Source organism: Drosophila eugracilis, unplaced genomic scaffold, assembly GCF_018153835.1.
Source record: "Drosophila eugracilis isolate 14026-0451.02 unplaced genomic scaffold, ASM1815383v1 contig_81, whole genome shotgun sequence".
Lineage (NCBI taxonomy): Eukaryota > Metazoa > Arthropoda > Insecta > Diptera > Drosophilidae > Drosophila > Drosophila eugracilis.
In genome coordinates this window covers 8118-30156 of record NW_024573712.1, presented here as the reverse complement: position 1 = coordinate 30156, position 22039 = coordinate 8118, and the positions used below count along the sequence as shown (strand labels likewise).

At 42.6% G+C, this 22039-nt stretch overlaps 5 protein-coding genes across 14 annotated transcripts; 3 read left to right on the top strand and 2 right to left on the bottom strand.

Moving 5' to 3' along the window:
- On the top strand, positions 1 to 1872 carry LOC108106453 (probable cysteine--tRNA ligase, mitochondrial). Its single transcript, XM_017213519.1, has 2 exons — positions 1 to 118; positions 175 to 1872. Exons 1-2 carry the CDS (start codon positions 108 to 110, stop codon positions 1832 to 1834), a joined length of 1671 nt encoding a protein of 556 aa, XP_017069008.1. The 5' UTR covers positions 1 to 107; the 3' UTR covers positions 1835 to 1872.
- On the bottom strand, positions 1846 to 3457 carry LOC108106454 (transmembrane protein 39A). Its single transcript, XM_017213520.1, has 4 exons — positions 3105 to 3457; positions 2805 to 3040; positions 2191 to 2752; positions 1846 to 2127 (listed from the first exon to the last, which is right to left on the bottom strand). Exons 1-4 carry the CDS (start codon positions 3372 to 3374, stop codon positions 1864 to 1866), a joined length of 1332 nt encoding a protein of 443 aa, XP_017069009.1. The 5' UTR covers positions 3375 to 3457; the 3' UTR covers positions 1846 to 1863.
- A 348-nt stretch (positions 3458 to 3805) lies between these two features.
- LOC108106608 (cytochrome c oxidase assembly factor 5) lies at positions 3806 to 4267 on the top strand. Its single transcript, XM_017213807.2, has 2 exons — positions 3806 to 4103; positions 4169 to 4267. Exons 1-2 carry the CDS (start codon positions 3906 to 3908, stop codon positions 4208 to 4210), a joined length of 240 nt encoding a protein of 79 aa, XP_017069296.1. The 5' UTR covers positions 3806 to 3905; the 3' UTR covers positions 4211 to 4267.
- On the bottom strand, positions 4100 to 8225 carry LOC108106605 (ATP-dependent RNA helicase DHX8). Its single transcript, XM_017213796.2, has 2 exons — positions 4927 to 8225; positions 4100 to 4829 (listed from the first exon to the last, which is right to left on the bottom strand). The coding sequence occupies exons 1-2, from the start codon at positions 8111 to 8113 to the stop codon at positions 4282 to 4284; spliced, it is 3735 nt and encodes a 1244-aa protein (XP_017069285.2). The 5' UTR covers positions 8114 to 8225; the 3' UTR covers positions 4100 to 4281.
- Positions 8226 to 8245: 20 nt separating this feature from the next.
- Positions 8246 to 13092, top strand: LOC108106606 (KAT8 regulatory NSL complex subunit 3). 10 transcript variants are annotated; one of them, XM_017213800.2, is made up of 9 exons: positions 8665 to 9283; positions 9428 to 9747; positions 9806 to 10332; positions 10391 to 10836; positions 10903 to 11131; positions 11246 to 11305; positions 11388 to 11453; positions 11523 to 12122; positions 12180 to 13092. In XM_017213800.2, exons 1-9 carry the CDS (start codon positions 8936 to 8938, stop codon positions 12920 to 12922), a joined length of 3339 nt encoding a protein of 1112 aa, XP_017069289.1. In that variant the 5' UTR covers positions 8665 to 8935; the 3' UTR covers positions 12923 to 13092. The 10 variants fall into 10 exon arrangements, with proteins under 10 accessions (XP_017069291.1, XP_017069293.1, XP_017069294.1 ...); XM_017213802.2 differs by lacking the exon at positions 8665 to 9283 and adding an exon at positions 8246 to 8511 and having other exon boundaries at positions 11388 to 12122; XM_017213799.2 differs by having other exon boundaries at positions 8665 to 9220; positions 11388 to 12122.
- Positions 13093 to 22039: the final 8947 nt, after the last annotated feature.

Genomic DNA, 22039 nt, shown 5'->3' with positions numbered 1-22039 from the left:
CCAAGAAGTTTAAGTCTGGCAACCTCCTTTTTTACAATCAGATGTTATTGTTATTTATGAAACTTAAGAAATATATTTTTTAGACTAGTCAAAATTTAAAAGATAGAATGCTAGGCCTGTGAGTATTAATCTGAATGCAGTTGTTATTATCCTCACATGTAAACCTAATTACAGCAAGGAGGCGCTTCGGATTTTAAGCAGGCGATCCAAAACGGTCTGCCGGCGGAATTTTGCAGATGATGCTAACCAGACAGACATTTCGTTTAAATGGCGAAAACCAATTGGTCAGCACACCGGCATCAACATTTACAATTACGGAATGCAACAGAAGGTGCCCCTAATCTTGAGAAACCCTCAAATGGTTACTTGGTACACCTGCGGACCTACGGTCTACGACTCTGCCCACCTTGGACATGCCAGTACTTACGTGAAGGTAGATATCATGCAGAGAATTCTCCGGGATTACTTTAAAATAAATTTGGTAACCGCTATGAATATAACGGATGTGGACGACAAGATTATCAAGCGAGCCCAGCTCGCAGGACTAGACTGGCAAAAGATGGCGCTAGCTTACGAGGCAGAGTTTCGGCAAGACATGTTGCGCCTTAATGTCCAGCAGCCGGATGTGCGCAGCCGTGTTACCACCACCATGCCTGCTATTATACTGTTCATACAACATCTGATAGCTGAAAAGCAAGCCTATGTTACGCCAGATAAGTCCGTTTACTTTGATGTCTCAAAAAGCAAAAACTATGGAAAGCTATTAAAGCTGAATATAAGCGAGGAGAAGCCAGATACTTTGAAAAGAAACAGCGCAGACTTTGCGTTGTGGAAGGCGCGTAAGAGTGGCACGGAGCCCACCTGGGCGGCTCCTTGGGGTGGTGAGGGTCGCCCGGGATGGCACATCGAATGTAGCGCTATTGCCGGCCTGTTCTTTGGTCGCCAGGTAGATATCCATGCTGGCGGTTTAGATTTGCGGTTTCCTCACCACGAAAATGAGGAAGCTCAGTGCTGCGCTCGTTATAAAACAGAACAGTGGGTAAACTACTGGATACACACTGGACAGCTTCATATGGTTGGGGATTCGCAAAAGATGTCAAAGTCTCTAGGAAACACCATTTCTGTGACCGAACTGCTTAAGAAGTACACAGCCGACGAGTTTCGAATGGCCTGCCTTCTGTCCAATTATCGTAATGCCATGCCTTATAGCGATCAGTTAATGTTAACCGCTCGGCAGACCCTGCAGCGTTTCAAGAACTTTCAAGCTGATCTCAATGCTTATACACAGTTTCTAAAGCCGGTGCACTTATTGGACGAGGGAGCTTTGAAGGCACAACTGACTCATATGGTTACTGAGTTCGATAATTGCCTCCGAGATGATTTTGATACCGCCCGATCAATTAGCGTGCTAATGGATCAGATGAGCAGCATAAGTCGCTGTATCAACGATCAGCAAGTGGACGCCCAAGAGGAGCCTGCGTACTGCATGGACCTGCTTTTGGCAGCTGGAAACTTTATTAATCGTGCTGTAGTCACTTTTGGTTTATCGGAGTTGCACGAAAGAGAATCCTTGCATGAGAAAGTCTGCTCTACGGATCATAGCATAGATCCATCGTTGCTAGTGGATGATGTGTTAAGCATTCGAGGAAAAATGAGGGAGAATGCCACTTCTGGAAAAGTGAAGAACACCCAGCTACTGGCCGCCTGTGATGAACTGAGAAGTCTGCTCCAACAGCACGGCATCCAGGTGCGTGACCACCAACAGGGCAGCTCTTGGGTATTTGCCGTGTCCTGTGAAAAGTCCGATGACAAGAGCAAAAGCTCTGCCGAATAAAACACGAAATATTGTTCTTTGTGATGTTATTACATAAATGCATCTCTCATGCGTAGTCGAAAGGGTTGATCAGGTGTCACTGCGTGCTCCGTCTTGTAAAGGTCCTTGGTGATAAGGTAGTCACGGACTAGCTTAAAAAAGGCTCCCATGCTGGTGAAGGCCACGAAGCTAATAGAGAGCACAAAGTGCCATTCAACGCTCTCGGCACTTAGAGATCCAATCTCAACCAGCAAAACGGCAGCCTGAAGTATAGCCAATGTAGAGTAGATAATAGTGGGATTGTGGAAGAGTTTCTGTAAAAGTCATACATACAAACATTTAACATTCTTGCTAAAAGCCTCAACTCTCAAACTTACATAGAATCGTGCATGGCTGGCGTTTCCCGGTGTGGCCACCGTGACTACGCCCTGACTTCGGTAGAGGCCACCGTTGTGCTTTACCACAGTGCCATGGTTGTAGGAGGAGTATTTCGACCAGGTGAGAGCACTGGCGGCGACTATCAATTGCGAAGGTGCAGGTTCCCGGTCGATTCGTTGCCAGCAGCCTAAATGCAAAGTAGCTCGATGCAAAGTATCACTGTACTTAGCAGGATATAGGAATACGGCACATAGACTAAAGGCGCCCAAGCAAACGATAATGCAGTGCTGGGCAGCGCGGAGTACATTATATTGAACGCTGACGGCCAAACAGCAGGGCACCAGGCCGCTGTAGTATGCATTGAGCATGGATGTGAAAATGAGCTGCTTGAAGCGCTTGTTAAAGTCATGACGCAGTGTCTCCACTTCGTCCCGAATGTTCACCGGGTTGGTGGTACAGCTGTGGACGGGGAGATCGTTGATATACACGCCAGGCAGCTCAAACCTGGTGCGCAGGAAGGGCTCTAGCTGGAAGCCGAAGATCAGCAGATAGATGACAACTCTAAAGAAGAGATTCAGGTGTATCTACTAAAAATTAAATGTTTCATGCTTACGGATACGACAGGAAGAGAAGTAGAATATAGGAGTGCTGCTGGTACAGCTTCATAGCGCAGAAACTCAGGGCCAGCTGCACTATACCTCCAAATCCGTACTTTATGCCCAGCCGGATAAAATGTCGGCTCTTCTCACTGCCCTTCTTAACCTTTACCAGCAGCAAGCAGTAAATCAGTCTTCGCGTGTTGAGTATGAGGAGGAGATAACGTAGATAAGGATCGATGAGCTCGATGTTCTAGGGGCAAAGACTTGCTATTAATGCTGTGAATAATGAAGTATAGAAACCTGTGCTAACCCACCACCATGTGCCGAGTGTGAGCCTGTGGTAGCCACCAGTTAGTCCTGTAAATGTTGATGAACTGTACGATGGCAGAGCCCATGGTAAATGCGCACATTATGAGTTCACTGAGCCACTCGGATGTGGTGGCGTGCTCCGGAAAAGGAATATGCTTCGGCATCGCGGTGGCCGGTGTCTGGGATTGGCCCGGTTTAGGGGACAGTAGGTGTGCGTAAGAGTCCTGCGTTTCGCTGGAGCTGCTGCCATCACTACTTCGCTCGTCGTAGGTCATAGCTATTAAATTTCTTGGATTTAGCGAGAGCTACATTGAGATCACATTCAATTCAAGTGACAATGTTTTTGTGCGGGTGGAGGACACAACCTTGTGCGATTTGCAACACTAACTCATTTTGCCATGGGCGTAGCCAACAACTTTTCTAGGGGGATCGCATAGCCCTTCATGTTTTTAATAGAAGAATAATTTATAGATTTGTATGGGCAATATTCAGCTTGCTGCGAGCCAACAACATTATTTGTTTTTCACTTAACGTGAAGAATAATTTAAAAATCCATTTATGAGAATTTATTTAAGTTTTAATAATTTTTCTTACATATTTACAAGAAAAAAACTATTATTTTTCAAGAAATAGTTGTCGGATAATTAATATACCCTTAAGCTCACTACGCCCATGAAAACAGCTGTTTAAATATCAAATGTTAAGCAACACTGGAAGTCGGCAGTTTTTATCAGCTGTCCTTTGGTTTTGTAACTGATCCAAGAAATATTTAAAATATATATTAAAAAACTTACAAACATCGAAAGATGATGCGCTACGAGGGTAACGAGAGGTTGGCCGATGAAACCGCATGTGCGGGAGTGCGGGCGGACCTCAAGATGTGCCTGTTAGAGAGTGAGTGCTGCCGGATGGGAAAGACGCCGCGCCAGTGCCTTCAGGACAATAACGTCCCGCCAGAATGCCAGGTGCTTCGAAACACCTTCTACGAGTGCAAGCGTTCTCTGGTTAGTTTATCTTTAATATTCCAATTTATATCTAACAAAACCTATGTATACCTCCATCTTTTTAGTTGGACAATCGGCAGCGCTTTCGCGGTCGTAAAGGCTACTGAAGTTTAAACTTATATTATATTTCTAAGAGCTTAAAATACAAAAAATTACACACATAATTGGGTTTAGTCAATTAATTGCGACGCCTTCGAACGCGACTGATACGCCAGGCATTGGGCTCCTCATACTTGTTATACAGCGGTTCCAGACGCTGGTTCTTCTTGAATTTGCTCAGCTTTGTTGGGTCCGAGAATCGGAAGAATGACGGAGCAAACTCCACCAGCCACTTGGGATCAATGGTGGTCACCTCACGCATATACTCCTTGGTGGTTTGCACCAGCTCGTGGTAGATAACCCACTCTGGCTGGCGATTGAAGAGAGCACTTGACGGATGGATGTAAACCACCTGGGAATCGACCAGGGTCCGGTAACCCTCCTGTGGATCCTTTTTCGCCGCGTTGCGGAAGAATCCAGAGCAAATGGCCTTCTGAATTCGAACGGAGTTTTTTCCTGCTGATACCACATCCAATTTGTGCCTGTCCATGATTCCCAGCAGTTGTTTCCTGACATCCTGGCTGCGCTTTAGGGTTCGAATCTGTACAAAGTTTTCGTAGCACCAGGCATTCGAGAATTTATTATTCTTCCAACTGTTGTACACGGCCAGCAGCGTCAAATGGTCACCTATAAGAAAGAACGGGTTAGTACTCTTTCAGCAAAAATAATCATATTAGGTTTTAGCTTCAATTCTTTCATAGTTAAGTTTTAAGGATGGACTTACCTTCCGCCTGGTTGAATTTGGCCTTCTTCTGGTCCGCCAGCGCCTGTTTGTCCTTTGGCCTGTAAAACACATTCTGCACACTGAGCATCGAAACAATAGTCAAAATCTCATCGGAACACTGTAGAGCCACGGACATGATAAGCATCTTTGAGAGATTCGGCTCAAGGGGAAACTCTGCCATACGCCTACCAAGACGAGTAAGCAGTCCTTCGTCGTCCAATGCTGATAGGGAATGCAGTTGCTCGAGTGCCATCACCAGTGATTCCACTGGCGGCGCGTCCATGAAGTCAAAGTGCAACAGATCGTTGATTCCCATCGTCTTTAGTTGAAGTACTGTGGTGGCCAGATTGGTACGCTGGATTTCTGGCACCGGAGTGGGCAGCATTTCATCTCGATAGGCACGCTCTGTATACAGACGGTAGGTTTTTCCTGGGCCCGTACGCCCAGCTCTTCCCGCTCTCTGTTTTGCAGCCGCCTGCGAGATTGGAGTGACCACCAGAGAGTCCATGCCGGTCTTTGAGTTGTACACCTTTTGTTTTACGAAACCAGGGTCTACCACATAGAATATTCCATCAATTGTCAGAGAAGTTTCTGCAATGTTCGTGGCTATAACAACCTTGCGACTTCCAGCTGGCGCAGGGTCAAAGATACGCGTCTGCATCTCAGATGGCAAAGCAGAATACACTGGCAGGATAATCAACTCTGGCACGTCTGGTCCTAAACTCTTCATTCGTTCGTATAAGATCTCGCAGGCCGTGTCGATCTCCTCTTGACCCGTAAGGAAAAGCAGAATGTCACCAGGGGGTTCTCGCAGATGGATCTGCATTACTGTAATCAGGGAGGCGTCCAGATAGTCCGTCTCCGGTTCCTTAGTATATAGGACCTCCACCGGGAAAGTTCTTCCGGGGATTGTGAAGATAGGTGCCTTGAAAAAATACTGCGAGAATTTTACCGCATCCAAAGTAGCCGATGTAACAATAAGCTTCAGTTCTGGTCTTTTTTGCACGGCTGTCTTCAACAAACCAAAGAGCACATCCGTATGGATTGTTCGTTCATGAGCTTCGTCCAGCATAATCACCGAATAGCTTTTCAATTCCGCCTCCATAAGGCACTCACGGAGCAACATACCGTCTGTCATGTACTTGACTATGGTCTCTGGACTGGTGCAATCCTCGAAACGAATGGTGTAGCCAACCTCCTGGCCCAATCGGCAACCGTACTCCTCCGCCACGCGCTTGGCCACAGACATGGCAGCCACACGTCTAGGCTGGGTGCATCCAATCTTTCCTCTGGCAGTGAATCCACATTCGCCTAAGTACTGAGTAATCTGTGTGGTTTTTCCAGAACCTGTTTCTCCAATTACAATAAGAATTTGGTTGTCCGTAACAGCCTTGATCAGATCATCTCGCAGTTTGTAAATGGGCAACGACTGGCGCTGTTCCACTAACGTCAGATCAGTCTTCTTGCCGAAGGACGACTTTTTACCTCCAATTACGTGTTTTTTCCATTCCGGAACTTCGACAGGAGCAGCACCCATTCCTCGCATATTAGCCGCTAAGGTACGGGAGCTGTCCTCCTCCGGTAGTGGATCGATCCAGTTCTTGTTGAGGTTTGTGGGAAGAGCTTCCATTTCTTGCTCACGTTGGAGCATCTTCTGCTCGCGACGCTCCTTGGACAGAGCCGACTGCATCATGGCAGCTTGGGCAAGGGAGCCATCGGGGTTCTTTACAATTCTTACTGGCGAGAGGTCGTGTAATGCTCTACCGTGGCCGGAGAGGAAGGGTGGTTCTTCTTCCACAATCTCAATTTCGATATCGGCTTCGTCGTCTTCATCTTTAGGAAGCAGTCCCGTCTCCTCATCGAAGTCCGGCATTTCACTTCTATCTAGCACACCGGAGCTGATCATCTGCTTTATTTCCCAGCGCTCAGGGCTTGAAATCCTGGTCACCCGCTTTCTGGACTCGTGTTCATCGCCATCTAAGCCATTGCCTTGGAGGTTCAGCATGGAAGTGCTACTACTGAAGGGTCCATCTGGATTTCGATCCCTTAGAGCCTCTTCGTCTTCGGGCGCATGTGACAGCGGATTGAGATCCCTTCCAGACTCTTGGTCTACCTCCTTCATGGACAGGGAAACCTTTTGGCCAGTTACGGACATTACTTTCACTTTAACCGTCTGATTCCGATTGACTACCTCGGTAACGTCGGTTACTCGTCCTTCTGCTCTTAGCTGAGAGATGTGCACCAATCCCTCCCAACGCTTGCGGAGTCCAAAGAGCTGCACAAAGCAGCCAAAGGGCACGATATTGGCCACTTTGCCGGAATAGATCTTGCCTGCTTCAGGATCATCGGTCATGGCGGAGGGTGGTGGCATCTTTTCGCTGTGATCACGTTCCCTGGACCGATTTCTTCTGTCCCTTCGTTCTGTGGAACGAGAGCGACTGCGTCGTCGGCGTTCATGGCGATCTTTTGAACTGGATCTTCTGCGACGTCGCTCCCTATCTCTATCACGATCCTCTCGAGACCTGCTCCTACGGCGATTTTCTCGTGATCTGCTGCGCCGACGGCGTTCCTTATCACGAGATCTGCTTCTTCGGCGATCTGAGTGTCTATCCTCTCGTGATCTACTGCGTCGTTTGGTATCCCGATCTCGTTCCCTGCTTCTGTGCTTGTGGCGATCCCTGGAACTAGCTTCCTTAGGCGGTTTCACCTCTGTTTTGCCCTCACCAGGGGCAAGAGCTTCCAACTCCAGCATGGCTGCATCCACGTCGCTCATGTCGGTTTTTTTTTGTGGACCGCCGTCTTTCTCCGGTTTCTGTTTTTCCTCGTCATCACTGTCTTCCGTTTTGCTGTACTTATCATTGGGCAAAGCGAGACCGGGAAACAATTTCATCAGTTGGGATTTCTTGTCCTCCTTCTTGTCGCCGCCAATTTTTTCTTCGCTAGCGCCGCCAGGACGAGTTGGGCGCATCAGATTGATGATGCGCTGGAGATTCTGAACCAATGAGTCCGGAAACTCGGCGCCATTCTCCAGCAGAGCCTTGCGAAAGGAGTCGTATGTGCGATTTTTGTTCTCTAAGTCTATGATAAACTCAGCTAGATCCTTATCGTTAATGCCCAAGTGATTATCCAGTTCTGTGCAGATCTTCGAGACCAGCGAAAGGTACTCCAACTTCTGCAACTCGTCCATGCTGCCTGAGTATTATTTCAACTTAACTATATCTATTTTATTGAAATAATGGCAAGTTTCCCTCTGCAACAAACGCGGCCAGCTGTTTTTGCACGCCGCGGGGTTGCCCAAGTATGCCAGCTGCCAAGCAAGGTGGCAACTCTAGCCCCTATCACTCGGTTTTCGACGCTCCGCTTATTATTGTCGCGTTTTTGTTGTCAAAAGTAAAATAGTCTCCGTTTTGATCTAACACACGTCGAAATATGGCTTCGTTTTTCGATTGCTTCAACAATTTTCTCCAAAGCGGGGGCAATGTAGTCCAGAATGTGTCGCAGGAGGAGGAACAAAAAATCGCGGCCCAGCCGCTGGACGGCGACATAGAGCTTGTGCCGCCCACTACTCCAACGCCCAGCGAGAGTGTAAGTAGTGTCTAGGGTAACGTTGTAACTACTTCATACTTCCGTGATAGTGCGTATTCGCTTGGCTGTCTGTTTGTTGTGAAATAGAATAAATATTTTCGCGGGGCCTGAGGTATGGGGACGTTGCGGAGTTGCCGTATTGAATTTTCAGTTAAAGATGTGGCAACACCATATCAGGCACGCCATATTTTGCGACAACGAAAATTCGCGTAGTGCTCAAGCAAATACCAGAAAATCAATAAGAATTGCTGGTAAAATTGGTTAAAATCTGTGCGTGTCGCGATTGACCTTTGTTTTGGGCCAAAGGCCAGGGGTTTGTCGCGATTTCAGCTGTTTCACAACGCCGCAAGTTTGACAACAACGTAGAAGAAGAAGAAAATCAACTAAGGGCTGCCTTTTTAACAAACAAAATAAAAAAATAACCATGAAGGAAATAGCAACTTCCAGCGGAAGTCAGCCACATACTTCAGAGGCCTCCACCTCGATTATAACCTACAGTCCCAGCAAATTTCTGACTCGGGTTGGAGCAGGCAAAAGTACCTACACCACACAGACACACACAACAGCAACTTCGGCGGCAACGACCGCAACAAAAACAAACAATCTACCAGTGGGTGGAGCCAGTGCCTCGTACTATGTGGTTAAGGCCGGCTCCCTGGGCAGCGCAGCCTCCATGTCGGGATCCATTAAAGTCAGCTCACCGCCAAAGGTTCAGTCGATGATAAAGTCACCCGCCCTGGTCGTCACGTCGCCCTCTACGCCGACCGAGAGTGTAATGTTAAACTAGAGGCACCACATATCATCCATTAACCAGCACTGCATGCGCCCAAAATCCTCTCAATCACATCATTTTCTAATCACTAATGTATCCCCTTAGTATATTTAAGTACTAATAATTATTATTTTTATCCACTAGTCGAGTACTATTTCTGCGCCAAGTGAATCTTCTTTTGGTGAGAAAATGGAGCACAGCTATATGCGCGATACGCCAGTACGCAGCGAAGTCCACAATGGCCTTACACCGGCGAGGAACATCTTGGTCCGCCATCCGCCGCAGTGCCCCAGTTGTCACACGTATCCCCAGCAGCACGAAGAGTTGGCGGAGATGCAGCAGGCGCATGTTCCGCCCTATGATGAGATAGCTGCCAAGGAGGCAATGAATGAATGCGCTCGTATTGCAAAATACGTTAAGAACAACAATTCGGATGAACAAGATTGGGTGGCGCGCGTCAATCAGTAAGTTTTTGAATTTAATTCCCTGTAAAACCTTGTAAACACAATGTCTTTCTTAAAGATTTGGTTGGACACCCATGCAGCAGACACTATTCGAAAAGGTCTGTGCCATTCTGGACCAGGATCAATTGGCTCGCCTGGCCAACGACAAACGCCAGCACGAGGCTATCTATCGTCGTGTAAGTGCAGACAAGTCCGCTTCTAGGCTTCGCAAGGTTCTGGCCAGCGTGTCTTGGGAGTCACGAATCACGCAATGGATTCATGCTCTGCTCATGGAGCACTTGTCGCCCTCGTACATGGCTTCATACCTAGAAATTCTGCAGACGCTGAAGACCAAGCTGCCTACTTTAGTGGACAAGATGCTTTTCAGTAGACCGCTAAACAACAGTCAGGAGTTGCTTGCACCTGTGATGAAAAAGCGATGGGAGCCTAACATACTCCCTAAGGGTCGCCAACTTACACACAACGCTGTAATGGTAGTGATACCCACTATGCCCGTCGGTGGGCCGGTTTCGGACCGAATGCAGAAGTGGTACCAGGCATTGGCCACTATCACACAAGTCGTGCAAATCACACTACCGAATACAAGTACGTTTACAACTAATCCTATCACAATTTTCATAAACTAATTTTTTTACTCCATTAGATAACAGAATTGGCAATCACAATCTGGACCAGGTGGCCGAAACCATTGTGTGTCTTACACGTGTCAAGATCCACGAATTGCGCACAGATAATCCTAACCGAGGCATTATTCTTGTCGGTTTCAATGCTGGAGCGGCTTTAGCTCTACAGGTTGCTCTTTCGGAAAGTGTGGCCTGTGTGGTTTGCATGGGCTTTGCCTACAACACTATTCGTGGGCCTCGTGGAACACCCGATGATCGTATGCTAGACATTAAGGCGCCTATACTCTTTGTCATCGGGCAGAATTCAGCTCGCACCAGCCAGGAAGAAATGGAAGGGTTACGCGAGCGAATGCAGTCTGAATCCTCGCTGGTGGTTGTGGGTAGTGCTGATGATGCACTGCGCGTTCCGAAAAGCAAGCGACGCATAGAGGGCGTTACCCAATCCATGGTGGATTATATGGTGGTTGTAAGTTCAATCCAAACCAATATAAAAAATTAATTAACTATATATTCAATAATTTGTTATTTTCAGGAGGAAGTCTTTGAATTTGTGAATAGAACTCTGACTAATCCACCTGGACCACGTATGCCCACTTCTCTAATGCAGCAGCAGGGCTACCAGCGCCAACAGAAGCAACAAACTCACATTCTGGCCGATGGAAACGCAAACAAGGCTGTTCAGCAGATGCGTAAGCGTAAGGGTGACGGTGGTTTGGACGATACAATGGGTCTGCCCGCAAAGACGAAGTTTGTGCCACACAGTAAGTACCAACCAAAACGAACAGTTCAGCACAACCTTATCATCCTACTATCCATCCCGCATGTTAACCCACTAACTATAACACTCCCAATCAAAAAATATACATCAATCAAAGATCGCGTTCACAAGCCGAAGCCACCGCGCCTCATTGATCCGTTTGCTGCTAAGCGAAAGGGTAAAATCAACCTGGGTCTTTCCCTATTGCCATTTACGGCTACCATCCCCGATTCATCAACTAACATTTTTACCCCCTTCAGTTGGAAGACCCCGAACTCGCCCTCTCCCCAATGTCGGTGGCTCGGCCGGCTCTAGTAGCCAAAAAGGTGCACTTCATCCAGACAAAATCAAAATGAGCAGCGAAGAACTTAACAAATCAATTGAATTCATACTAGATGATTCCATGGACTATGAAGACGGCCAATCGAGTGCAGGAGTATCTGGATCAGGAGGATCATTAGGACTGTCTAAGATGATCACAACAGGTGTTTTGGGAAAACAACTGCCGCCCGTTAATCTCGCCGCTGGCACCAAGATCAAGATGATACCCTCAAACCAGTTTGTCCAAATCAAGTCTCTACCAGCGCAGGGAAAACTCATTAACTACACTCTAAATAAGGGAAGTGGTGGATCTGCCAGTACAGCAACCATTGGCAGCATTGTGAAGACGCTACCAAACACATCAGTTAGTGGCCAACAAATCTTCACCCTGAAAACGCCCACTGGACAAACGCAGCAATTTGCTACCGCGGGATCATCTACAGGTGTAGTCGGGTCATCGACGTCCGCAGCGTCGGGACAACAGAAGTACACGGTGTTCAAGAACGCCAACGGCATGACCATGCTGCACCTTACCAAAAGTGCACCTACTACAGCAAATAGCAGCGCTTCCGGGAGTATGGATTTGTCTAATATTATCGATATGCCCATTGTTTTTGCCGACAACGAAGGAAATATCCCGGAACATCAACAAGTTGATAAGGAAATTAAACCAGGTTTGTTAAATGACATCATTTTTATAATCTTGATATTAACTTTTCTTTTTTTTAAAGCTTCCATTCGTAGCGCGAATAAGAGTCCACTGATTATCAGTCAGAAGATCATTAAAGAGGCTAATAAACCTTCAGGCGTAGTATCTAGCAGTGGAAGCATTAGTGGTGCCACCAAGTCGGGCAATATCGTGCTCAACAAGGGCCTTCAGCAATTGTTTACTTCTTCTCCCGGAGGACCTGTTACCAGCCAGAATAAAGTGGTATATCTCAATAGGAATACAATGAAACCAATGGGAAATGTGGTTACTGGTGCACATCGTGTTCCTATAAGAATTGTAAGCGGTCCAAAGACGGGAGGAGTAGTGACCACCACATCTTCCAATAGTCCCATCATGGTAGATCCCGCTACAGGATCTTTGGTTACCAGTGTCAAGACCGTTAATGTACAAACCATTAAGCCGACGGCTTCTGGTCTTGCGCAAGGAACTCTCCGTCAAGCGGGTAACAAGAGCTATCCGCAGTTCCAGGTGATCAATAGTAGCACTCCGGGAACTACCAAAACAGTTTCCGGAGACGGGAAGACTCCTGTACGAAACATCTACTTTAAATCTGCCACCGGACTCAAGCAGTTGCCAGTGCAAATGCTGGGCAATCGTATACCGGGTGGAGCTGTCGTCTCATCATCATCTTCGGGAAGTTCTGCAGTGCGCCGAGTGGTCAATATTGGACCCGTCCCCAAGATGACAGCCACTTCGACACCACCAACTTCGACAGCGGCAGCACCAACCCAAATCAAAAAATAAGAACTACACGTTTTTGGTTACATTTTAGTACGTAAATAGATGATAACGTTGTAAATATGTTAAGAAAGTCAATAATATGTTGGTAAGGGGGAGGTCTTCAATTTCCCTCTTATTTTATTCGAAGGATTATAATTTCATAAAATAAAAAAATATATAAATTGACAAAAAAAGTTGAATTTAAGTTCTGGGAATTTTGAGAATGCTTCGCTTGCAAACCTGTGCAAATTCCACGTCTGGGTTTAAGGTTACTGGTTGGATTTATGCTGGTTTATATACATATTTTAGATATATATGCATAAGGTGGAGAGCCATGGATAACAGGAAGCGGCAGCGGCGTGAGAAAATTATTAAATGAAAGTTCGAAAAATGCTGCTGTTGAAAAATGCGTTACCTTGAAGTTAGTGATCAGAGAGGGGCTTTATCTGGCATTATATATTCCAACTGTTCACACGCCTGCACTGGAACCAGTGATTGTCAAAGTTTGGTCTGCTGACAGGCTTTCTGCTTAGAATTGCATTTCGTCGCTCGTCGCTGCTCGCTCGAACAAAAAGCTAAAGTTTCATGGGCAAATGGATGGACGATCTTACATATGTACACATACATAGGTACATATATATATGTTGGGTTTCTTGGTAAATGTCTCTTTATTTTATGTAGTTCAAATTAACCCATTAGGGAGGGGTTAATAATACAAACGTATCTGGCATTTATATAATACTTTTTTAAGAAAAAATCTATTATATATAGTTCTTTGAAAGGACTTATTTATTTTCAAAATATAATTCGTTCTAAAAATATTTGAAAAATATTACTTTCACAATTTAATTTTGTATATTCTAAGTTTTAAGCCAGCTAATAATTTGATTGGCATTATTGGGTTAAATACCCTTTTTGACCAGTCAGCAATTTGTAAAGCGCCTTCGCTACTCAGAACATCGTCGCGAATCCCGAAGCCCGACTGCAAAATATTTTTATATCTATTTATTTGCATTAGTGTCTGTTATATATTTAATTACATTTCATGTACAGTTCGACATCGGTCAGATATATACAAATAAATATGTACATATATCTCTGGACTTCTATAGCGTCAAGGGTAATACCGACATTTTGGACTTCTTGGGATTTCAGTAGTGCGCTAAATGTGATCAGAAGCAGATCGGTCAGAGTTACTAGTGATTATCAAGGATAAACTAGTTTAAAGTAAAGGATCAAAGTGGGTGATTAAATTAGAGTGATCTTAAGAGACTTTCCATATCTCAAATATTAAAAATAAAAATATTCTCTTAACGAATAAATAACTTTCTCAGTAACATAAAGTGATAAAAGTTCCTTAAGTAATTTATAAATTAAAAGTGCAAACGATTAAAACTGTCAGCTGCATGGCAAGTTAACTTATTGGAAATATCTCTTTTGATTTTCGGCGACATATTTTATGGGCTCGAAAAAATCCTGAATATTTCCTTGACCATTTCCTAGGGGCTTACGCAATTGGAAAATAATGTGGAAAGCCAGCCGGGCGATTCCCAGACTCAGTAAATCGCCAAATGCCAAGACCCAAATCGAATTTGATTTAAAAATGTCTTTAGCTGGCTGCTGGTTGCATTTGCAATGCAATTTCAGTTGCAGTCTCGCTTCGCTTACCACCTGCCGGGAGCATTTGGTTTCTACCTTTTTTTTCCCCATCTGGTCTTAATTTGTGGCAATTTGTCGGACCAGAAACCCACTGGGCCAGCCACCAGCCAGCATGTGCGTTTGTTTATGGCTTATTATTATTATTTTGTGTTTAGCCTAATTTTTTGGGGCAAGTTTGTTGCACATTTGGTGGCTTATGTTAACCAGGTTGAACTCATTTAATTTATGTTTTTGTGTTGTTTCTAAAATCTGTAAAGATTTTTAAGAACAAAATTTGTCGAGTTGTTGCTGTAACTTTAAAGAAGCTAGTATATATATTAAATAAATATAATAAATATAAATATTAAATTCAAGATTGCTAGAATATGAAATAAAAGTTTTCAGTTTTCATTCTGTTAAATTTTAAAACTTCATTATAGTGATTCTAAAACTGTAACCCCCCAGAACTAAACTTTGCTTGCAAATCCATTCAGAAAATCTGTCGGTTTTTTGGTTTACACCTATCCTTTTCTATTTTTCCCCATCCTATTCTCTTTTGGAAAATTCAACATCCTAGAAAAGGACACCGCAAATCCTTCACACAAAATCCCTTACACAAATACTAATAAGCGCGGGCATTCATGCGAAATGCTGTCCAAAAGAGGAGGGAAGGAGGTGAAAAGCTGCACTTCTGATTTTGCATACTCCTGGGGAAATGGAAAATGAGAGTGAGCCCAGGAATCGGGCAAATTCTGATAGTTTGCTTTACACAAATGCGCCACCCATCTCCATCCCACACAGCACCCCCCCCTCATCAAATGGTGCTTAATAACATGCAAATGATGTGAAAGTGCAATGGCGAAAAGCGGAGGGAAAATAGCGAATGCCACTTACATTGCAATCTCGCGGACTCTTTTCGCCAACTCCTCGCCCAAATTTCCCGCCTTTTTATCTCTTTGCTTCTTTTATTCAATGTGTGTCTGACACTTTCAATATTTTTCCAGGGCAAGCATTCGCCAGGAGGAGCAGAATCATCATCAGGAGAGGGAACAGGAGCCGGCGCATTTCAGTCAGCCATCTGATTACGTCAGAAAAAATGGGGAAAAACTATGGTTCTTACATATTTACTTACTTCTGAAATATTTTTGCAGTTTTCATTGTCTCTTAAAGGAAGCTTTAAATTATTATTGAATTGAAGAAAAGTTAATATAGTTCGCACATTTTCCATATTTTTTAACATGATTCTGGGAACTGGCCACTACCTTGCAGTCACGTGATAAAAAAACGCAGGTAACTCTGATCCGGATTTGGTAGTTGCCTAAAGCCTCCATCCTAAGTTCAGTTTGCTTTTTGCGCTTTTTAATTTGATTAGTTCATGTGATGTGACGTAGTGGAACATACCCAGAATTGCAGACAACAAAAAGTGGAAATCGTTTTTGAATAATGAAGAACTGGTTAAATTAAGTAATGAAAATGAATTCTTAAAAGTCCATATTTAAGTTTAAGCAATGGAATTTATATCTGTGACTTGATGACTTTATTTAAAAAGCTTTTTTTTTCTAAAAACTAACTAAAATTTTAATAAAGGAATTTGTTTTATGTAAACTTAGTTTCTAGCGTTTTTCATGTAACAGAAACTTGATACTATACTCTTACTATATTTTATTTCATTAATCCTTTCGTTGTTAAAAAAAATGTAAATTTTCAAACTGAAAAAGTTTTACAAGCTCTGCATGAACTGTGATCAAACTGACTTTGCATCATTGTCCTTTTCTTGCCTTTCCACTCACCTGTCACCATTCTCATTTCGTATTCCTTTATTCCATCTCTTAACTGTCTTGGGGGAGTTGCGTTGGCCAAAAGTTTGGCACGTTAAACGAAACAAAAACGGTGGCAGAATGAGACCTTCTGGCCCCACCAAGCAACCCCTCAGCCGGGCAACCTTGAGGCATGTGCTATTTTTAGCAATAACAAAACAGATCCCACAGCAAGAGCAAGGATGCCAGTCCCCGGGGATTTGTTAGTCCGCCTCCCCAGGATGGAATATTATGAATTACAATTTTCTCAGGTCGCGTAATTCGTGTAAGTGCTGGAATAGCAAAAAATATGAACAAGGGGGAGATGGGGAAAAGCTGGTTTTTCTGGCCAGTCGTCGACAGTTTGCAGCTTTCAGTTGGTTCTTAACATGAATTTATTACTTAATTCCGTTTCTGGCTGTTGCTCTCTGTCTACAAAATATTTTGCATAAATTTCTCATTAAGTTATTACAGTTTGACAGGGATGGATAATTTGTATGATGACTATGATTTAAAGTATTATCCGGTTACCTTTAAGTGTCTGTTATTTTCTTGATGGCAGTTGGGTATTCATTAACTAGAAAAGAGCTCTTGATATGCAGAATGTTGTCCATAAAATGCTGATTAAGATATTACAGTTTGACAAGCTATGGAAATCTACTTAAAAGGGAGTTTAACCATAATTCAAGGAACTTATTAAGTAAAGACAGCTTCTATTTATATATTCTTTTTGTGACTTTGGAATTGTCTTTTAAATTATACTAACAAATAATTTTATTTTAAATAACAATGTTAAAGCTATTTGCAGTGAAGTTTTTAACTATTTTAAATAGCTAGCTACTTAGTTATAGTTTTAATTTAAGTATTATGTATGTTCGAAGGTTACAGTCACTTAAACAAGCCAACAAATTGCATAATAAAAATTCAAAATCTAATTGAAAAATTTGTTTGTTTTTATGGTTTATTTATTGCCGGGTGTTACCTCAAAAGCCATTAGCATAATCTAAAATCTCGATTTAAGCTGCTTTATACAAAATCCACTTACTCATTATTTAATTATAGTTTTAGCTGCCTGGAAAATACCTCAAATATTTTAATATTCCAACTCGACAATAATTTACATAATCTTCAATCATAATCCAGTTACATAATTGGTGGGCTCTGAAAGAAAAAAAAATTAATTTGAATATCAAATATCAGTTCGGCAAGCATTGCAAATTGCCAAACGCTTTGAAATGCATTTCCTGTTTGGCGTTTTTGCTTCTGCCACTTTTTGCTGCTCCTTTTTACGTTTTACTTTCGCTCATTTGGCCTGGAAAATATTTGATGCAATTTTCACTTTCCTCTTCGCCTAAGTATGCAAATTTGTTTTCAGCTGCCGTTTTGGGCTGTCTGCAAACGTTTTCATTATGCAGCAACGCATGCCACGCCTCTTTTTTCCAGCCGCCCGTCTGTCTGTCCAACTGTCAGTCAATCGGGTTGCATACGGGGGGAGAGAAGGGGTAGCGGGATTTTGAAACAGACAGCCGGTTTGGGCCAAATATATAAATCACGAGGTTAGTGAGATGTGAACGAAGCGGCCGAACGTTGGACTTTCACTCGGACAGCCTTGTTTTTTACTACTGCCCTCCCTTTCCTCCCACCAATTTTTCTGCTTTGCTGAGCCGCAGAAACTGATCCGCGATCCTTAGCAAAAAAAAGGGGGAGCTCTTTTGATTATTTTAGCATTGCCGAGAGGCTATCGTAATTATTCACAGATCATAAGCTTTTCGTATAAATTAGCGACCGGTATTCGGCTATGCAAAGTTGCAAGTCGGAGTGGCAGTTTCATACAAAGTAGATTTTCAGTTTAGATGAGTTTAAAAATATTAGGCTGCTTTATTATTTTGTATAAATTTGTTTTTGACAATTAAAAGAAATTAAAACACAATTCCTTTCCAGCATTTCCTGTTTAGCAAAAAAAAATCAAACTCAATATGACTTGCAAAATTTACTAAAATATATTTTTGTAGTTTTTAAACATCTTTTTTAATTATGTAACAAAATCTAACCTTTGATTGGTCTTACAAATTAATAAATTAAATTATCACAAGGTAGAAAAATATGAATTTTAATTTAATTTTTGGGCTAAGCATCAACTTGTTAACCGTAACTAGTAAAAAGGCTTTTGGCTAATTTTGCAGTTGGTTTTCCTGATTTATGGCGCTTCGAAAGCCTTTGTTTGATCGAAGTGATCCTCTGCAGCTGGGTTTTATTTAGCACCACATTTCCCCCTTTCTGCCCCTTTCACAGACCCTCACTGTTGATTGTTATTTATTGTTAATTCGTTGGCTGCCGCTTTTGAATTTTCATCCCGAGCTTTGCCACCCATTGTGGCTACACGGAAACGAAAAATATCTTCTAGGATCTAATACTATAAAGATGTTTTTCCTAAGAAAATTGATTAGTTTTGAGATTTGTTTCTTTTACTATTAAAAGTGAATTAAAAATTTGTATTTGTTTTGGAAAAATATAAATTCAAAAACTGAAACTTGACTAAACTTTTATTCTTATATTTTACATCAAATTTTTTCAGTGCACGTTATGAAAGCGTTGGGCGGAGGCGAATAGGTTTTGTGGGGGCGTGTCGTACACATTACATGTTGCACCAGCAGCACGAGTTGCAACATCTAACATCTATGGCTCTCAAACTTTAAGGTTAGCACGCAAGTTGTGGGGCCATTACAGCCGACAGGAATCTCCATACCAATTAGCATGTGAGTAATATTTTAAATATGGTTATTGGTCGGAATATTTTGTATTCCAAGGTTACTTTATTGGTTATGGAGAGCAGTTTATGTCAGTTACCAATTAGAAATAAAAGCAGTTTACAAAAAGAAGCTTTATTTGGCTGGAAAACGAACCATCCCTCTAATTATGCGTGAAATTTGCAAAGTGCAGAGAAAAACCTTTCTCTCTCTTCAGCACAAGCGCGCGGGTATTATTAGAGCTGAAAATCGGCAGCATCAACGAAATTGCATTTTCCTTCCTGCCGCTACTAAATTTTCCATACAAAGCCAATGCCACCTCCTCTTCATAATAGGGGTACTGGTACTCCCAACTGACCTCTGGGGTCATCATTTTTCGGCTCACGTTTATTGACTGAACATTTTCATTTCTCGCAAAATGCTGGAGTTTTGCATAAATCAAGTCAAATGGGAAAAGTAGGAAAATGCTAAATGAGTGATGGGTTTGATCTTCAATTTAGAGGAAAATTGCATAAACTTCATATGTGGGAATGATTACTAGATAGAGTTTCCAATTTTATGAGGAAATAAAAGTATTTTACCACCCAAAAGAAAGCCTGTGTAGAAATCCTATAGTAAAACTTAACAAATTGCCTTAAAACACTTAAAAATTGCCTTAAAAACACTTAATAATTTTTAGGTTTATAATGAAAAATGGATAATAATTTAACTAAAGGAAAATTACAATCGTTTATTTTTAAAACTCAAAATTCCAAAAATGCCAATCTGAAAAAATGCTAAAATTTTAATTCCTTTTGGAATGGTCATAACTTGCATTTTTTTTAAGCTGCCAATTAGCAAGCCCCAAATCGTTGCTGGCCAATAAAAGTGGGCAAAAAGCCACTTGGACATTCAGGTTTTTTTTTGCAATAAAAAAAACAAAACCACAACTTAAGGCGCCTTTGGAAATAACCCTTGGAAAACAAGAAAACAAAAACAGCAAACGAGGAAATTGGGAACAATGGACCGGCAAAGAAAAGCTGTCGCTCCCAAGAAAACAACATCAACAACAACAATAACAGCAGAAGCGATGGATGAGCCGCACGTGGCCTCTCCAACTAAACGCCCCCACTACCCACTTAAAGGCAGGAAAATGAAAAACGATTCGGGCGCCAAAAAAGAGCTAAAAGAAATCCGGGGAAAAACCTTAAGAAATGCTTGCAAAAATACCCAAGTGACCCAGAACTTGTGCAAGAAAATAGTCAAGGTGCTCGAGGGGGTTTGGCATGATGGCGGGGTAATGGGGTGCTGCGGAGGCGTTTGATTTTCCGACGCTTTTGATGTATTTCAACTAATGACGAAAGTGACCAGCAAAAACATAAAATGTTAGACGGATATGTTAAGCCTCTGTTAGGAAATTCGCCCCAACAACCGGCTCCATAAATATTAGAGAGCGTAGTTGAACAGTTTATTTTTCGAATTCGATGGTGGAATTTATAGGTTGGTGTCTAGACTAGATTCTTATCAGAGTGTCTTAATGAAAGAATATAAAAATATTAAATTCTTGTATATATTTTTGTTCGTGTACTAATAAGATTTAATTTTGAAATGTCTTTTTCTTAAATTTAAAAATAAATTAACCATAGTCGATTCCTTTATCAAAGAATCGATTCTGTGGTCAGAACCCTAATAAGAACTAAGCGGCGACTCAAACCTTTTGCTACAAACGGTTAACAGAATGCGCTCTCCCTTCGAACTCGAACTCTCTCTCCAATTAGCTCTACAGAAAGAGCGATAAGCAAGAGTAATCGATGTTTTGCCACCTCTAGTGCGCTCTCCTACGAATTTTGTTATTGCTTTTTCAACCGCGATTCGTGCTGCATGTGTTTTCGCGTGGTCCGTTCAAAAAATGTTTTAAAAACACATCGGTAACCGTTAAAGTCGCCGGGAAAAAAAACAAATACTAAAACAATCGAAATATTAAATATTTAACATAAAATCGCTTTGTGCGCGTCATTTTCGCCCAGGCTCAAGGAGAGTGCGAGCGAAAAGGAGCGAGACATCCGTTTGTGTGTGCGTGCAAAATAACGGTGCACGGAATTCGCCCGACTAATATTTGAAATAATCACGACGATTATTAGAATTTAAAACTGCCAACTGCAGCTAACAAAATAACCAACCTACAAAAAAATCAAAAACCGATCGATGTGAAGTGCAAAAACAAGAAGAAAAATACAAATAAAAACAAAAACCGGTTCGCCTTTGCAGCAGCTAAAATCAAAGCCAAAAAGGAAAAGAAACAAAAATCAAAGACAGCGAAAGAATTTTTGTTGTTTGGCCGGTGCGTGTGTGTGTGCGTGAGTAGGAGTGTGCTATAGTGTGTGTGTGAGCATCTCGGCGAAGGAGAAAAACGCAAAAGTCAGTAGGAAAAAGGCGTACGTAAGGAAAAGATAAAAAAAAGAGAGGAAAAAACGTAGTAGGAATTTCTTGTTTCCCAAAAACCGAAAAAATCAACGTAAAACGTAAACCCGTTTTCCTGCAAACACAAAATCGAAAAGAGGTGAAAAAATTAATAAGAAAAAAACAACAACAACAACTGTGGCCGCAAAAAGTGGCACAAGTGAAAATTCCTGCGTTTTTCGTTTTATTATTATTTTTATGTTGCCGTCTTTTTGACAATCGCCAAAAGTGAAAATCAATTTGGGAGAGCGCGCGCGCAAGGAGCAAAAAGGAAGAGAGAACGAAAAGAGAGTGAGAGCGAGCCAGACCAATATAGAAATCGTCCTTTTTTCGGGGCCCCAAAAATACCCAACCCAAAAAAAGAGCAAGAAAACTGGACGAAAAGCTCCCGGAAAATCACCAAAAACAACAACACCACACGCTGACAAACTGCAAAAGTAAACAAATTGCGCCGAAACTCAACGAATTTGTGGAAAATTGCAGCCAGAGGAAACCAAAAAAAAAGGTCAGTAACTAACAAA

Coding starts and splice junctions, on each gene's coding strand:
- LOC108106454 (XM_017213520.1), bottom strand. CDS start 3,374: ATGACCTACGACGAGCGAAGTAGTGATGGCAGCAGCTCCAGCGAAACG. Junction 3,041..3,104: donor CTCACACTCGGCACATGGTG/GTGGGTTAGCAC, acceptor CTTTGCCCCTAG/AACATCGAGCTCATCGATCC. Junction 2,128..2,190: donor CCAGCCATGCACGATTCTAT/GTAAGTTTGAGA, acceptor TGACTTTTACAG/AAACTCTTCCACAATCCCAC.
- LOC108106608 (XM_017213807.2), top strand. CDS start 3,906: ATGATGCGCTACGAGGGTAACGAGAGGTTGGCCGATGAAACCGCATGT. Junction 4,104..4,168: donor ACGAGTGCAAGCGTTCTCTG/GTTAGTTTATCT, acceptor CCATCTTTTTAG/TTGGACAATCGGCAGCGCTT.
- LOC108106605 (XM_017213796.2), bottom strand. CDS start 8,113: ATGGACGAGTTGCAGAAGTTGGAGTACCTTTCGCTGGTCTCGAAGATC. Junction 4,830..4,926: donor CAAATTCAACCAGGCGGAAG/GTAAGTCCATCC, acceptor TCTTTCTTATAG/GTGACCATTTGACGCTGCTG.
- LOC108106606 (XM_017213797.2), top strand. CDS start 8,936: ATGAAGGAAATAGCAACTTCCAGCGGAAGTCAGCCACATACTTCAGAG. Junction 10,333..10,390: donor AATCACACTACCGAATACAA/GTACGTTTACAA, acceptor TTACTCCATTAG/ATAACAGAATTGGCAATCAC. Junction 11,132..11,245: donor GACGAAGTTTGTGCCACACA/GTAAGTACCAAC, acceptor CATCAATCAAAG/ATCGCGTTCACAAGCCGAAG.